General features: G+C 56.1%; 1 protein-coding gene across 11 annotated transcripts in view; it reads left to right on the top strand.

The window, feature by feature from the left end:
- Positions 1-14762, top strand: part of GAK (cyclin G associated kinase) — a 90611-nt gene extending 75849 nt beyond the window's left edge. For 6 of the 11 annotated variants that reach the window (XM_055384268.1, XM_055384273.2, XM_055384269.2 and 3 more), the window contains 5 exons: positions 3311-3427; positions 12065-12289; positions 12955-13103; positions 13971-14147; positions 14265-14762. In XM_055384268.1, the coding sequence (XP_055240243.1) occupies positions 3311-3427; positions 12065-12289; positions 12955-13103; positions 13971-14147; positions 14265-14366 (770 nt within the window). In that variant the 3' untranslated portion in view covers positions 14367-14762. Of the gene's footprint in view, positions 1-3310; positions 3428-12064; positions 12618-12954; positions 13104-13970; positions 14148-14264 lie in introns of those variants that run through there. The other 5 variants (XM_055384271.2, XM_055384270.2, XM_055384275.2 and 2 more) reach the window with 2 other exon arrangements.
- The last annotated feature ends 272 nt before the right edge of the window (positions 14763-15034 follow it).

Genomic DNA, 15034 nt, shown 5'->3' with positions numbered 1-15034 from the left:
CTTCAGCTTCTCAAAGTCATCCTTGAGGGTTGAGATCAGCTTCTCCCAAACGCCTGTTCATGTTGCTGTTTTAACCTCCTCCTGTGAATCGTGAATGTCCTTAATGGCATCTAGAATGGTGAATCCTTACCAGAAGGTTGTCAGTGAACTTTGCCCAGATCCATCAGAGGAATCTGGCCGCTATAGCCTTAGAAATGTGTTTCTTAAATAGGGAGGCTTGGAAGTCGACACGACTCCTTGATCCAAGGGCTGCAGAACAGATGTTGTGTTAGCACGCATGAAAGCAGCATGACTGTCTGCGTACATCTCTGTCAGAGCTTTTGGGTGACCAGCTGCATTGTCCGTATTGTCAGCGAACAGTCATATTTTGAAAGGAATCTTTTTTCTGAGCTGTAGATCTCAACAGTGGACTTAAAATATTCCGTAAACCATGCTGTACACAGATGGTTGCCATCCAGGCTTTGCTGTGCCATTTCTATGGCACAAGCCGAGTCAATTTAGAATCTTTTTTTTTTTTTTTTTTGAGACAGAGTCTCTCTTTGTCGCCCAGGCTGGAGTGCAGTGGTGTGATCTTGGCTCACTGCAAGCTCTGCCTCCTGGGTTGACGCCATTCTCCTGCCTCAGCCTCCCAAGTAGCTGGGACTACAGGCACCTGCCACCACGCCTGGCTAATTTTTTGAAACCCCTAGACATGGGGTTTCACTGTGTTAGCCAGGATGGTCTCGATCTCCTGACCTCGTGATCCGCCCGCCTCGGCCTCCCAAAGTGCTGGGATTACAGGCGTGAGATCATCAGTGATCTCAGCCGGATCTTAGCGGATGACTTAGGCCGTCTTATGTCTGCATGGAGAGTCTGGCGGGTGCAGCCCTTCATCAGTGGTCTCAGCCAGATCTTAGCGGATGACTTAGGCCGTCTTATATCTGCGTGGAGAGTCTGGCGGGTGCAGCCCTTCATCAGTGGTCTCAGCCGGATCTTAGCGGATGACTTAGGCTGTCTCGTCTGCGTGGAGAGTCTGGCGGGTGCAGCCCTTCATCAGTGGTCTCAGCTGGATCTTAACGGATGACTTAGGCCGTCTCGTCTGCGTGGAGAGTCTGGCGGGCGCAGCCCCTTCATCAGTGGTCTCAGCTGCATCTTAGCAGATGACTTACTGCAGCTTCCCCGTCAGCGCTTGCTGCTTCACCTTGCACTTCTATGTTGCAGAGACGGCGTCTTTCCTTCAGCCTCAGCCCCTGCTGGCTTCACTTTTCTTCTGCAGCGTCTTCACCTCTTTCCACCTTCATAGAATTGAAAGAGTTGAGACCTTGCTCTGGATTAGACTTTGGCTTAGGGGGATGTTGTGGCTAGTTTGACCTTCTCTCCAGATCGCCCGAACTTCCTCTGTACCAGCAATGGGGCTGGTCCGACCTTCTCTCCAGATCACCCGAACTTCCTCTGTATCGGCCATGGGGCTGGTTTGTGTTCTTATCATTCGTGTGTTCACTGGAGTGGCATTCTCATTTTCTTCAGGAACTTCTCCTTTGCATTCACAATTTGGCTTGCTGGTGCAAGAGGCCTAGCTTGTAGCTTATCTCGGCTTTCTTTTTTTTAGAGACAGGGTCTTGCTCTTGCTGTGGCTGGAGTGCAGTGGCACGATCATGGCTCACTGCAGCCTCAACCTCCTGGGCTCAAGGGATCCTCCCACCTCAGCCTCCCGGGTAGCTGGGACTACAGGCGCTCATCACCATGCCCATCTAATTTTTTAAATTTATTTTTTGTAGAGATGGGGTCCGTGTTGTCCAGGCCGACCTTGAACTCCTGGGCTCAAGCACCCTCCTTCCTCAGCTGCCCACTGTGCTGGGAACACAGGCATGAGCTACTGCACCCGGCGTTGCTCTGCTTTTGGCGTGCCTTGCTCACTAAGCTCAGTCGTTCCTAGCTTTTGATTTCAAGTGAGACACTTGCAACTCTTGTGTTCACTTGAATGCTTATAGGCCGTTGTAGGTTCTGAATTGGAGTGATTTCAGTAAGGTTGTGTCTCGGGGAATAGGGAGGCTTGAGAAGGAGCGAGACGGGGAGCGGCTGGTCTGTGGAGCAGCCACAGTGCGTTGTCAGTTAAGCTCACCGTCTTCTATGGGCACAGTCCATGGCACCCCAAAACAATTAGAGCAGCAGCATCAGCTCATGGGACACACATCACCAAAGCAGATGCAATCATGAAGAAGTTTGAAATATCATTACAGTTCCCAAAATGGGGCACAGGGACACAGAGTGCGCATGGCGTGCAGAAAATGGTGCCGGACAGAGTTGACACAGCCCCCAGCAGGTGGAACACACACTGTATGCAGAGCTCCGGGAGGCACAGTGCATGATGTGCCAGGGCCTGGGTGCCCGTCCCCCCGAGTGCACAGTGTGAGGTGCGCCAGGGCCTGGGTGCCTGTCCCCTCAAGTGCGCTTCAGGACGTCTTTGCCCAGGGGCAACTGCCGTCTCCGGTTTGTCCCCTGGTTGGATGATCACTGTGAAGGTGTCTCGCCAGTTTGATTTCTTTCTTATGAATGAGGTTGACTCTTAGTTTGAGTGGTTTTGGTTACGTGTATTTCTTTTGAGAATCATTTAATGTTCTTTGCTTATTTTTTGTCCTCAGGAATTCATCTTTTTCCTCGAATAGATCCACGAGGGCTCTTTATACATGAAGAGCCTGGTTTTAATGACTGCATGGCACTCTATCAAGTAGCTCTACCACGGTTTTTTTTTTTTTTTTTTTTGAGACAGAGTCTCATTCTGTCACTGGGGCTGAGTGCAGTGGCATCATCTCGGCTCACTGCAGCCGTCAACCCCTGGGCTCGAGCGATCCTCCCACCGCAGCCCCCCTGGGTAGCTGGGACCACATGCATGTACCACCGTGCCTGGATGATTTTTTTATTTTTTGTAGAGACAGGGTATTTCTATGTTGCCCAGCCTGTATTTTATGATTTTATACTTAGGATATTCTCAAATGTATGCTATTATAAAGAGTATCATGAAGAACATTCACATTTTAGATAGATTCCAGAAAGTGGTATTGCAGAATCATAATCATAATGATATGAGCATGGTTTGGTTCTGGGTGTGAGCTGTGAAGCTGTTTTCCCTGAGGAGCAGCATGGGGCATGGAGGCAGCGTCCGCCACACACGCCTCTGTCCTGGCTGGTCTCGTGCACACAAGCCATGCAGGTGCCAGCTCTCAGGCAGGAGTGAGGCTGTCACATCGTAAGGAGGCGCCATCGGAGGTCCCAGGAGGATGTGTTTTGCTTCAGATGGTGCTTGTTCTAATGCCCTGTGCCCCTTCTCCAGGCCTCCTCTTCTCTCCTGGAGGTCAGCCGGCCCCTTGTGGCTCTCAGGCCAGCTGGACCAAGTCTCAGAACCCGGACCCATTTGCTGACCTTGGCGACCTCAGCTCCGGCCTCCAAGGTAACGTGGAGGGCACTTTGGGGGTGTGGAAGCTGTTTCCTTGTAGGAGGTTTATTCTTGTCTGTCTGACTCTGAGCTGCCCAAAGTGAAGTCTTTGCCTCTGTTCACTAAGACCCCCAAGCCCAGAGCACAGTGAGCCCAAGGGGACAGCGTGTCTGCACCTGTTCCAGGCGACTGCCAACTGGCAAGCTAAAACCGGGAGTTGCTGACACTGGCGCTGCTGCCAGCCCCCACCGGCATTGTGGTGTGTGATCCATCCTGCCCTCAGGGCCATGGGGGCCATTGGGGAAGCAGGGTCTCTGCATGGAAGTGGGGTATAGCTGGGCTCTGCTTAGTCCCCAAGGCTGTGCTCGGAGCGTGCTGGCTGTTGGCCACAAGAACCGAGCCCACCCTCTCCAGTCCCACGTCTGCCTCAGGCCCGGCCCGGGCGCTGTGGTCTGAGTCTCCGGTCCTGCGTCTGCCTCAGGCCCGGCCCAGGCGCTGTGGCTTCGAGTCTCCTTGGGCTGACCTGATGCCCCTGGGTCTCTGAGTTCACTCCCAAAATGCATCCCCCTGGGGTCCCTGTGGCTTCTCAGAAGGAGCGTCGGCGGCGGGGGGATGATCATCTGAAGGGGCCTCCCGTGCACTTGCCTGGCCGTCGGGTGGAATGCTGGGTGGGAAGTGGCTCCACCTTGGGATGCTTATTGGTGCCGGTGACCCCCGGATGCTCCAGCATGCAGCCCCAGGCTATGGCGTCTGCTCCTGCTCAGCTCCGGGAGCATTTCCCGTCTCCTCATCGTTTCTCCTGTCCTTCCCTGAGTGCCTCAAATTCTTGCGAGCAGGTGTCGGCGTTGGATCTTTAGGGCTGGCTTTGAGTCCTCCCTCTCTCCCAGGCTGGCTTCGAGTCCTCACTCTGCTCTCACGAGCTCGCATCTGAAGTGCCTTCTGTTCTGTCATGAAGTCCCAAGAGTTTTTTCGTCTTTGAATGTTCTTTTTATGTTTCAGGTGATTTTGGGGATTTACTGTGTCTTGAGGACATCCATGAGCGTTTCTGTCAGTGTGGTTTTTTCTTTCCCTTTGTGGCCTCTGTCTTGTGTTGTCTGAGAGCACAGTGGGGTTGCGGGGGCCGTGCCCTCGGGAGGAGACCTGCATGTGCCTTGACTGCCCTGGGCAGCCGGCACTGGAGCAGAAGGAGTGGACTCCCAGGGATCCCCGCCGTCTGTGTCCTAGACACAGCCCCAACCCTCCGCCTGCTGGCTTGGTGGGCGGCCTGAAACCATCCTGCCTTCTAGGAAGACAGCAATTCTGAACAAAGCAAAGCTGATACAACTGAAGGAAAAAATAGACAAACCCAAATCATAGCTGGCGACGTCAGCACTGCTGTCCCAACACATGACGGAGCAGCTGTACCGAAGGCTGCAAGGATGTAGAAGGGCAGAGGCACCAGCCACCAGGGCCCACCAGCTGCAGGCACGGACCTTTCCATGCACTGTGGGAGCCTCCTCCACACAGGCCCTGTCCTCAGAGAACTAGGATTCTGCAGCATGCTGTCTGACCACAGTGAAATAGAATGGAAGAACCTTCACACTTGGGAACAAAACAGCACATTTTCAAACGACACCTGGGCCAGAGAGGAGGTCTCAAGGGAGACGATGCGTGGAGCTGAGTGAAGATGCAAGTGCAGCCTAGGAAAGCCCAGGGCCCCACCAGGCAGTGCAGAGACACCCGCAGCCCTGGGCGCTTGCTGTGGAAAAGCTGGAATGCCCCAGCAGTAACCTGAGCTCTCTGCATAAGACATTTGGGGGAAAAAAAAGGGAGCGAAATAAGCCTACAGCAAGCGGAAGGAAAGAAAGAATGAGGAGCCACGGGCAGTGCAGTGGAACACAGGGACAGAGGCCAGTTCTGAAGCCCACAGACCTCTCCCAGGACTGCTGGGAAGAGTGACCCAGGTCATCGATATGGGGGATGGTGCAGGAGGCACCACTGCAGACCCCGCAGGCTCTACAAGGGTCACGGGTACAGGCGCCTCTGTGCAGTATGCTTGACTACTTACGTGAAATTGACAAATTCCTCAAAACCAGTTCCTGCCACAACTTACCCAATATCAAGTAGATCCTTTGAAAAATTCTATAAATACAAAGAAAATAAATTCATAATTAAAAACTTCCCAAAAAGGAAACCTGCGGACCCACCTGGGCCACTGGAGAATTTCACCGAATGTTGAAAGAGAATGCCAATTCCACCCTCTCACAGGAAGCAGGAGAGAGGGAGCACTTTCTAATTGATTTTATGAAGCTCATACTATCACCCTGATACCAAAATCAGACAGAAACAGCACCAGAAAGGGAAACTGGGCCTATATTCCCCATGAATATACACACAGATCCTCAACCAAACTTCAGCAAATAGAATTTATCAGTATATAAAGAGAATTCTACACCAAGATCAAGTAAGATTTATTCCAGGAATCCAAGGCTGACATTTCAGAACTGTTAACAAAATCTATTTAGGTTGCTGTGAAAGTAATTGTGGTTTTGCCATTGAAAGTAATAGCAAAAACCGTAATTACTTTTGCACTAATCTGATATATTAACTGGCTGAAGAGCCATGTGGTCACATCAACAAGGCAGAAAAGGCGTTTAACAAAATTCAGAAAGTCAGCACCTTTTATGGCAGCACTGTCAGAGAGACAGTCATGAGCAGAACGTCGTCAGCTTGGTAACAAGCATGTCTAGAGACCCACAGCCAGGCCAGGCAGAGTGGCTCACACCATAACCCCAGTGCTCTGGGAGGCCGTGGGAGGATTTCCTGAACCCAGGAGTTTGAAACCAGCTTGAGCAATATAGTGAGACCCCTGTAAGAATTAGTCAGCTGTGGTGGTGAGCAGGTGTGAGCAGGTGTGAGCAGCTGTGGTGGTGAGCAGGTGTGAGCAGCTGTGGTGAGCAGGTGTAGTGAGCAGCTGTGAGCAGGTGTGAGCAGCTGTGGTGAGGTGTGAGCAGGTGTGAGCAGCTGTGGTGAGCAGGTGTAAGCAGCTGTGGTGGTAAGCAGGTGTGTGAGCAGCTGTGGTGAGGTGTGAGCAGGTGTGAGCAGCTGTGGTGAGCAGGTGTGAGCAGCTGTGGTCAGCTGTGGTGAGCAGCAGTGGTGAGCAGGTGTGAGCAGCTGTGGTGGTGAGGTGTGAGCATCTGTGGTGAGCAGCTGTGGTGGTCAGGTGTGAGCAGGTGTGAGCAGCTGTGAGGTGTGAGCAGCTGTGGTGAGCAGGTGTGAGGTGTGAGCAGCTGTGGTGAGGTGTGAGCAGCTGTGGTGAGCAGGTGTGAGCAGCTGTGAGCAGGTGTGAGCAGCTGTCAGCTGTGGTGAGCAGCTGTGGTGAGCAGGTGTGAGCAGCTGTGGTGAGCAGGTGTTAGTAGCTGTGGTGGTGAGGTGTGAGCATCTGTGGTGAGCAGCTGTGGTGAGGTGTGAGCAGGTTTGAGCAGCTGTGAGCAGCTGTGGTGGTGAGCAGGTGTGAGCACCTGGGGTGGTGAGCAGGTGTGAGCAGCTGTGATGAGGTGTGGTGAGCAGGTGTGAGCAGGTGTGAGCACCTGGGGTGGTGAGCAGGTGTGAGCAGGTGTGAGGTGTGAGCAGCTGTGGTGAGGTGTGAGCAGGTGTGAGCAGCTGTGGTGAGCAGGTGTGAGCAGCTGTGGTCAGCTGTGGTGAGCAGCTGTGAGCAGGTGTGAGCAGGTGTGAGCAGGTGTGAGCACCTGGGGTGGTGAGGTGTGAGCAGGTGTGAGCAGCTGTGGTGAGCAGGTGTGAGCACCTGGGGTGGTGAGCAGGTGTGAGCAGCTGTGGTGAGGTGTGAGCAGCTGTGGTGAGGTGTGAGCAGCTGTGAGCAGGTGTGAGCAGGTGTGAGCAGCTGTGGCGGTGAGCAGGTGTGAGCAGCTGTGGCGGTGAGCAGGTGTGAGCAGCTGTGGTGAGCAGGTGTGAGCAGGTGTGAGCAGCTGTGGTGAGCAGGTGTGAGTAGCTGTGAGCAGGTGTGAGCAGCTGTGGTGAGCAGGTGTGGTGAGCAGGTGTGAGCAGCTGTGGTGGTAAGCAGGTGTGAGCAGCTGTGGTGGTGAGCAGGTGTGGTCCCAGCTACTCGGCAAGCTGAGGTGGGAAGATCACTTGGATCGCTTGAGCCCAGGAGGTCAAGGCTGGACTGACCTATTATTGCATCACTGCACTCCAGACTGGGCAGCCGAGCAAGACCCTGTCTCAAGAAACCTGCAGCCAACATCTTTTGTTTGTTTGTTTGTTTTGAGACAAGAGTCTTGCTCTATTGCTCTGGCCGGAGTGCAGCAGCATAATCTCGGCTCACTGCAACCTCCGCCTCCCAGTTTCAAGCAATTCTCCTGCCTCAGCCTCCCGAGTAGCTGGGATTACAGGCGTGCACCACCACGCCCAGCTAATTTTTGTATTTTTAGTAGAGACAGGGTTTCACCATGTTGGCCAGGCTGGTCTCAAACTCCTGACCTCAGGTGACCTCCCAAAGTGCTGGGATTACAGGTATGAGCCACTCTGCCTGGCCAAGCCAATATCATTTTTAACCATCCTCCTAAAATCAGGAACAGGGCAGGAGTGTCTTTTCTCCACTTCTACTTGTCGGAAGTCCCAGCTGCTGCCATTTGGCAAGAAAAGGAGGTCAAAGTTACACGCACTACAAAGAGAGAAATAAAATTACTCCTGTCTGCAGATGACACGATTGTCTGCACAGGGACTCTGAAGCAATCTACAAAGATCTTTTAGAACTATGAGTTCAGTAAGGTCGCAGGATACCAGGTCAACACACAAAAATGTGTCCTATTTCTGTTTACTTGCAATTATACAAGGAAGCCAACATTCAAAACAGTACCATTTACAATCACCTTATGTTTTTTAGAAAAAATAAACATTTAGGTATAAATCCGACCAGACATGTCTAGGGCTTGTGTGGTGGGACTACAAAACCAACCGTGGCGAAAGAGACCAGAGGAGATGCGAGTGAAGGGACGGACGCTGCACTCACGGCCTGGAGGCTCCCGAGTAAGGTGGCCGTTCTCCTGTGTGCATCTGTAGCCTAACGCAGTTCCTGCCAACGCCTCAGCAGGGATTTTCCTAGATACAAATGAGCTTACTGTACAGTGTATTTGAAAGACAGATGGACTAGATGCCTGGAATAGTTTATTTTTTTGAGATGGAGCCTCGCTCTGTCGCCCAGGCTGGAGTGCAGTGGCCTGATCTCTGCTCACTGCAAGTTCCCTTACCGGGTTCACGCCATTCTCCTGCCTCAGCCTCCTGAGTAGCTGGGACTACAGGCGCCCGCCACCACGCCCAGCTAATTTTTTGTATTTTTAGTAGAGATGGGGTTTCACCGTGTTAGTCAGGATGGTCTTGATCTCCTGACCTCGTGATCTGCCTGCCTCGGCCTCCCAAAGTGCTGGGATTACAGGTGTGAGCCACTGCACCGAGCCATGCCTGGAATATTTTTGTAATGGAAAAATGACATGGGAGAAGTCACTCTTCCCGGCTTTGAGGCTTACTCTGAAGCCACAAATCAACATTGCAGCGATGGCAGACAGACACGTCTGTGGAGAGAAGAGAGGACTCAGAAATAGGCCACACAAGAGAGACCAGTGGAGCTTTGACAGGCAGAAAACCCGTTCATCAGATGGTCTGGAGCACCTGGGCAGCGGTAGGCAAAGCCCTAAGCCCGCGTTCTACAGAACAGCTCATCAGAATGCAGGGCCTTTAGGTGAAAACCTTTGTGGCCTGGGGCTGGGCAGAGTTCGTAGACTCGCCACCCAAACCACACCCATAAAAGGACAGGTGGAGCCAACTTCAGAGCTCTGAGCATCTGAGCTGCGGACTGGGAGAAGATATTTCCAAACCACCTATTTGACAAAGGACTCATCTACAGAATATAAAAATACAGTCAAAAACAAACTGAAAGCAATCCAGTTAGAAAATGGGCAAGAGACGGCCGGGCATGGTGGCTCATGCCTGTAATCCCAGCACTTTGGGAGGCTGAGGCGGGTGGATCACCTGAGGTTGGGAGTTCGAGACCAGCCTGACCAACATGAAGAAACCCTGTCTCTACTAAAAATACAAAAATTAGCTGGACGTGGTGGCGCATGCCTGTAATCCCAGCTACTCGGGAGGTTGAGGCAGGAGAATTGCTGGAACCTGGGAGGTGGAGGTTGCGTCAGCCGAGATCTTGCACTCCAGCCTGGGCGACAGAGCAAGACTCTGTCTCAAAAAAAAAATGGGCAAGAGACACGAAGAGACCTCCAGCACATCGACATCCGATGGCCGGGAAGCACAGGCCGAGACACCCAGCATCACTGAATGCTGGCGCGGAGGAGGCTGGAGCGCGTGCCTCTTGCATTCCCCGGGGGGCGAGCCGTGTGCCTCGCATTGCCCGGGGGGACGAGCCGCGTGCCTCACGCCTTGCCGGGGGGCACGAGCCGCGTGCCTCACGCCTTGCCGGGGGGCACGAGCCGCGTGCCTCATGCCTTGCCAGGGGGACGAGCTGCGTGCCTCACGCATTGCCCCGGGGGGGGGGCGAGCCGCGTGCCTCACGCATTCCCCGGGGGGCGAGCCGCGTGCCTCGCATTGCCCGGGGGGCGAGCCGCGTGCCTCACGCCTTGCTGGGGGGACGAGCCGCGTGCCTCACGCATTCCCCGGGGAACAAGCTGCGTGCCTCACGCATTCCCCGGGGGACGAGCTGCGTGCCTCACGCATTGCCCCGGGGGGGGGGGCGAGCCGCGTGCCTCACGCATTCCCCGGGGGGCGAGCCGCGTGCCTCGCATTGCCCGGGGGGCGAGCCGCGTGCCTCACGCCTTGCTGGGGGGACGAGCCGCGTGCCTCACGCATTCCCCGGGGGACGAGCTGCGTGCCTCACGCATTCCCCGGGGGGCGAGCCGTGTGCCTCGCATTGCCCGGGGGGCGAGCCGCGTGCCTCACGCCTTGCTGGGGGGACGAGCCGCGTGTCTCACGCATTGCCCGGGGGGCGAGCCGTGTCTCACGCATTGCCGGGGGGATGAGCCGCGTGCCTCACGCCTTGCCCGGGGGACGAGCCGCGTGTCTCACGCATTGCCCGGGGGGCGAGCCGTGTCTCATGCATTGCCAGGGTTGAGCCGTGTCTCTCAGGCATTCCCGGGGAGTGACAAGTGGCAGGGCCGCTCTGGAGAACAGGTGGTCGGGTTTCCTACGAAGCTAAACACACAGCTACTGAGGTACTGTGGGACGTTTATCCCAGAGAAACGGAAACTCATTCACACACAAGTCTGTAACAGGCGTTCAAAGACGTGTTTGTCGTAGCCAAACAGTGGCATCAGCCCAGGTGTCCTACAGGTGAACGGTTCAGTAGGCGGTCTGCACACCACGAGATGGCCCTCGGCAGGGAGGGGGAGTGGCGGATGTCCCGAGCCCGAGTGAAGAGTGCCAGTCCAGAGGCTGCAGCTGTTGGTCCCCTTCTAGAACATAACTAAGATGACAGTCTGGGCATGGTGGCTCACACCTACTATCCCAGCCCTGTGGGAGGTGAGGCCAGCGGGTCTCTTAAGCCTAGGAGTTTGAGACCAGCCATAGTGAGACCCCGTCTCCAAAAAAACAAAAAAAGATGACAGAACTGTAGTGAAGCATTCAGGTCGTGATTGCTGTGGTGCTGACAGGAATCCGTGGTGCAGTCAGTGGCGCGGCCCCGCACTCACACACACGAGTCCAGCTGGCCACGTCTGGTGCATCTGTAGGTGGCGCGGCTGCCTGGGCTCAGTGCTTCTCTGAGGTTGTGAGAGACACCCTCCCTGGGGGATGTTGGGCGCAGGTGCTCAGGGTATTTACAGCTTCCTGCTATTCTAATTATTCCAAAATAAAAAGTTAAAGGATCGGGCCAGGCACGGTGGCTCACGCCTGTAATCCCAGCACTTTGGGAGGCCGAGGTGGGCAGATCACGAGGTCAGGAGATAGAGACCATCCTGGCTAACATGGTGAAATCCCACCTCTACTAAAAAATACAAAAAAAATTAGCCGTGCGTGGTGGTGGGCGCCTGTAGTCCCAGCTACTTGGGAGGCTGAGGCAGGAGAATGGTGGGAATCCGGGAGGTGGAGCTTGCAGTGAGCCGAGATCACACCACTGCACTCCAGCCTGGGTGACAGAGCGAGACTCCGTCTCAAAAAAAAAAAGTTACGGGATCAGCCCTGATTTGATGTGCTGTGAGAGGCAGTGGCCACGCGACAGATGGCGGTGGCCCTCCAGGACGCTACAGACGTGGGGACACTGCCCCAACCCCCGTGGACAAGCCCCGGGTCTGCCTTGGCTCGTGGGGGTGACGTGAGGACACTGCCCCAACCCCCGTGGACAAGCCCCGGGTCTGCCTTGGTCCTGGGGGTGGGGTGCTGCCTGCACAGCTACCCTGTCCTGGTGTCTGCCCTCCATCCAGAGTGTTCCCGTCGCCCCAGCACCTGGCCTGTGCTCCAGCCCCTGGAGACCTTCACACGTGTGGGTGGAGCTGGCACCTCTGGACGGCCTCGAGTGATCGGTGTTCTATTTTGCAAGCGCATATTTTCCAATCGCATATTTTCCAATATACGTGGTGCTGTGCGTTATAGAAACAGTAGTTGCCCCTCATGGACAACCAGATGCCGAGTTTCCGATCTCCGTCTCCACAGGCTCACCAGCTGGATTCCCTCCTGGGGGCTTCATTCCCAAAACGGCCACCACGCCCAAAGGCAGCAGCTCCTGGCAGACAAGTCGGCCGCCAGCCCAGGGCGCCCCATGGCCCCCTCAGGCCAAGCCGCCCCCCAAAGCCTGCACACAGCCAAGGCCTAACTATGCCTCGAACTTGAGTGTGATCGGGGCGCGAGAGGAGCGGGGAGTCCGCGCACCCAGCTTCGGTGAGTCCCCCACTCTCTGTTGCTGTGGAGTTTGCAGAGACCTCCCTGAACTGGCGAAAGGTAGAACCTGTGTTGTTTTCTTCATCTCAGAGCCCAGTCCTGGGACAGGCACGGCCAGGCCACTCAGAGAACGACGCGCTTTCCGATGTGTGTCCACTGGTCTCTCTCTGGGTCAGGCCTCTGGGTCCCTCTTGTTCCAGTGACACCTTCTTGACCTGTTTTTAACAAGTGGCCTTTACAACCCTGTCTTGTCTTCCCTCTTCTTTACTCTGGAGGCATCAGGATGGTAGCCCTGTTCCCGGGGGCAGCAGGTGGAATTGGGCCTGTGTGTCTCTGCAGAAAGTTTCTGTTCTTAACTGGGCTTTGTGGCTCACGCCTATAATCCCAGCACTTTGGGAGGCTGAGGCGGACAGATCACTGGAGCCCAGGAGTTCAAGACCAGCCTGGGCAACAGTGAGACCTCGTCTCTATAAAAAATGTAAAAATTAGCCAGGCATGGTGGTGCATGCCTGTGGTCCCAGCTACTTGGGAGGCTGAGGCAAGAGGATTGCTTGAGGCCGGGAGGCAAAGGCTGCAGAGAGCTGAGATCACGCCATTGCACTCTGGCCTGGGTTACAGAGTGGAGACCCTGTCTCAAACAAAAAAAAGTTTCTGTTCTTTTCTAGCTCAAAAGCCAAAAGTCTCTGAGAACGACTTTGAAGATCTGTTGTCCAATCAAGGCTTCTCCTCCAGGTCTGACAAGAAAGGGCCAAAGACCATTGCAGAGATGAGGAAGCAGGACCTGGCTAAAGACACGGACCCACTCAAGCTGAAGGTGGGTGGGTGGGCAGCTCTTCCTGGGAGCCCAGAGGCCTCAACCCATGGCCCCTGGAGCATCTGCTGTGCCTTACGGAGCCGGCGTCTCCAGACAGGGACCTGTCACCCCTGGAGCATCTGCTGTACCACACGGAGCCGGCGTCTCCAGACAGGGACCTGTCACTGCCGATGGGCCTGGCAGCCCTCGAGGACAGGGTGGCCTGAGGCCAGGGGGGCAGGGCAGAGTCAGGCCCCAGGCTGTGCTGCTCCCCACGTGCCCAGATGGCTCAGCGCTGGTGGGGGCGGGGTGGGCGGGCGTTACAGGAGTGAGTGCCCCGGGGTGTTTGCAGAGATTGTTGAGGGCAGGCGTCTCCTGGGGGCTGCTCTGGGTACTGAGCCTCCCAACCCAGGACGCTCACTGGTGGGTGAGGATGCAGCGGTCAGGCTGTCACTGTGTCGGCCCTGAGACACGCCCTGCTCTGTGGCTTGGCTGATGCCCAGCTCTGCAGGCCACATGCGCCTGTGACCTTGGGGTCCTTTCACAGGCACCAGGGACCATCCCCTTCTCCCTCTGAGTCTGGGGCCTGGGATGGGCCAAGGGGTTGCACCACCAGAACCAGGGTTTGTGTCCTCGGTGAACATCTGGCTGAGACGAGGGTCCCTCTGGCCCCAGGCCCTGAAATATGAAGGCCACCTGGCCCTGTGTCGTCCAGAGTGGGCTCTATATAGTTGAGGGCAGGGCGTGCGGTGGGACAGTGTCTGTGAGCCGGGCTGAGCCCACCCCACGTGACCAGGCACTTCCTCAGCGTCGTGCCTCAGTTTCCGCGGTGCAGAGGAGGAGGGCAGGCAGGTGCCCAGGGCTCAGCAAGCTCCGTGTCTCCTGCAGCTCCTGGACTGGATTGAGGGCAAGGAGCGGAACATCCGGGCCCTGCTGTCCACGCTGCACACAGTGCTGTGGGACGGGGAGAGCCGCTGGACGCCCGTGGGCATGGCCGACCTGGTGGCTCCGGAGCAGGTGAAGAAGCACTATCGCCGCGCGGTGCTGGCTGTGCACCCCGACAAGGTGAGCAGAGCTGCCAGGCGGCTGCTTGAGGCCTTCAGGGGCGGGGGGAGGGGGAGGTCCTGCCCCGCCCGCCCCTGCATGCTTATAAGAGGCACTTACACCGCCTGTCACCCACAGGCCGCAGGGCAGCCGTACGAGCAGCACGCTAAGATGATCTTCATGGAGCTGAATGACGCCTGGTCGGAGTTTGAGAACCAGGGCTCCCGGCCCCTCTTCTGAGGCCGCAGTGGTGGTGGCTGCGCACACAGCTCCACAGGTTGGGAGCCGTCGTGGGACCTGGGTCCCCACCGAGAGGACCCCGTGGGCGATGGCAGGTGTGGCCAGGGTGGGGCTCCGAGCCCCGGGTCACCGCCCGCCCAGCATTCCAGGCACATGAAGAGAAAGCATTCCAAAGCCTCTGATTGTTGTTTCCTTTTTCTCCTCCCGAAGGAACAGCTGATTCATGCTCCTCCCGCAATTGTCACGTCTGTGATTTATTTGGTGTTTCGGGCGTGGCCTCTGGAGCCCCGGCAGGTGGTGGGCCACGCTGCTGGTGCTCATGGGCCCTGGTGTTCGCACCACACTTTGTAATCAGTCCCGTGGTTGTCTGTACAGAATTAAACTATTTTCCGATGACTGCTGTGTCTCCAGTGTGGATCCACTCGCCCAGGTACCGTTCACCAGCTGGGGCACGAGGCTGTGCTTCCTCAGCAACCTTGCCGTGGTTGGATTGTTGCAGGGGCCGAGTGGAGAGGACAAGCGGGTCCCGGGGCTGCAGCGCCTCTGGGCAGCTCTTCAGGGGGCCATAGAGCCCAGCCAGGGCAAGGCCAAGGGCGGGGGCCCCTGCAGTCCCCAGACCCCCCTCCTCCCCTCGGCCCCCGTCCCTCGGCCCCGGGACTCCTCTCTCC

Source organism: Gorilla gorilla, chromosome 3 (genome assembly GCF_029281585.2).
Source record: "Gorilla gorilla gorilla isolate KB3781 chromosome 3, NHGRI_mGorGor1-v2.1_pri, whole genome shotgun sequence".
Classification (NCBI taxonomy): Eukaryota; Metazoa; Chordata; class Mammalia; order Primates; family Hominidae; genus Gorilla; species Gorilla gorilla.
This window is presented reverse-complemented; position numbering and strand designations above follow the sequence as displayed.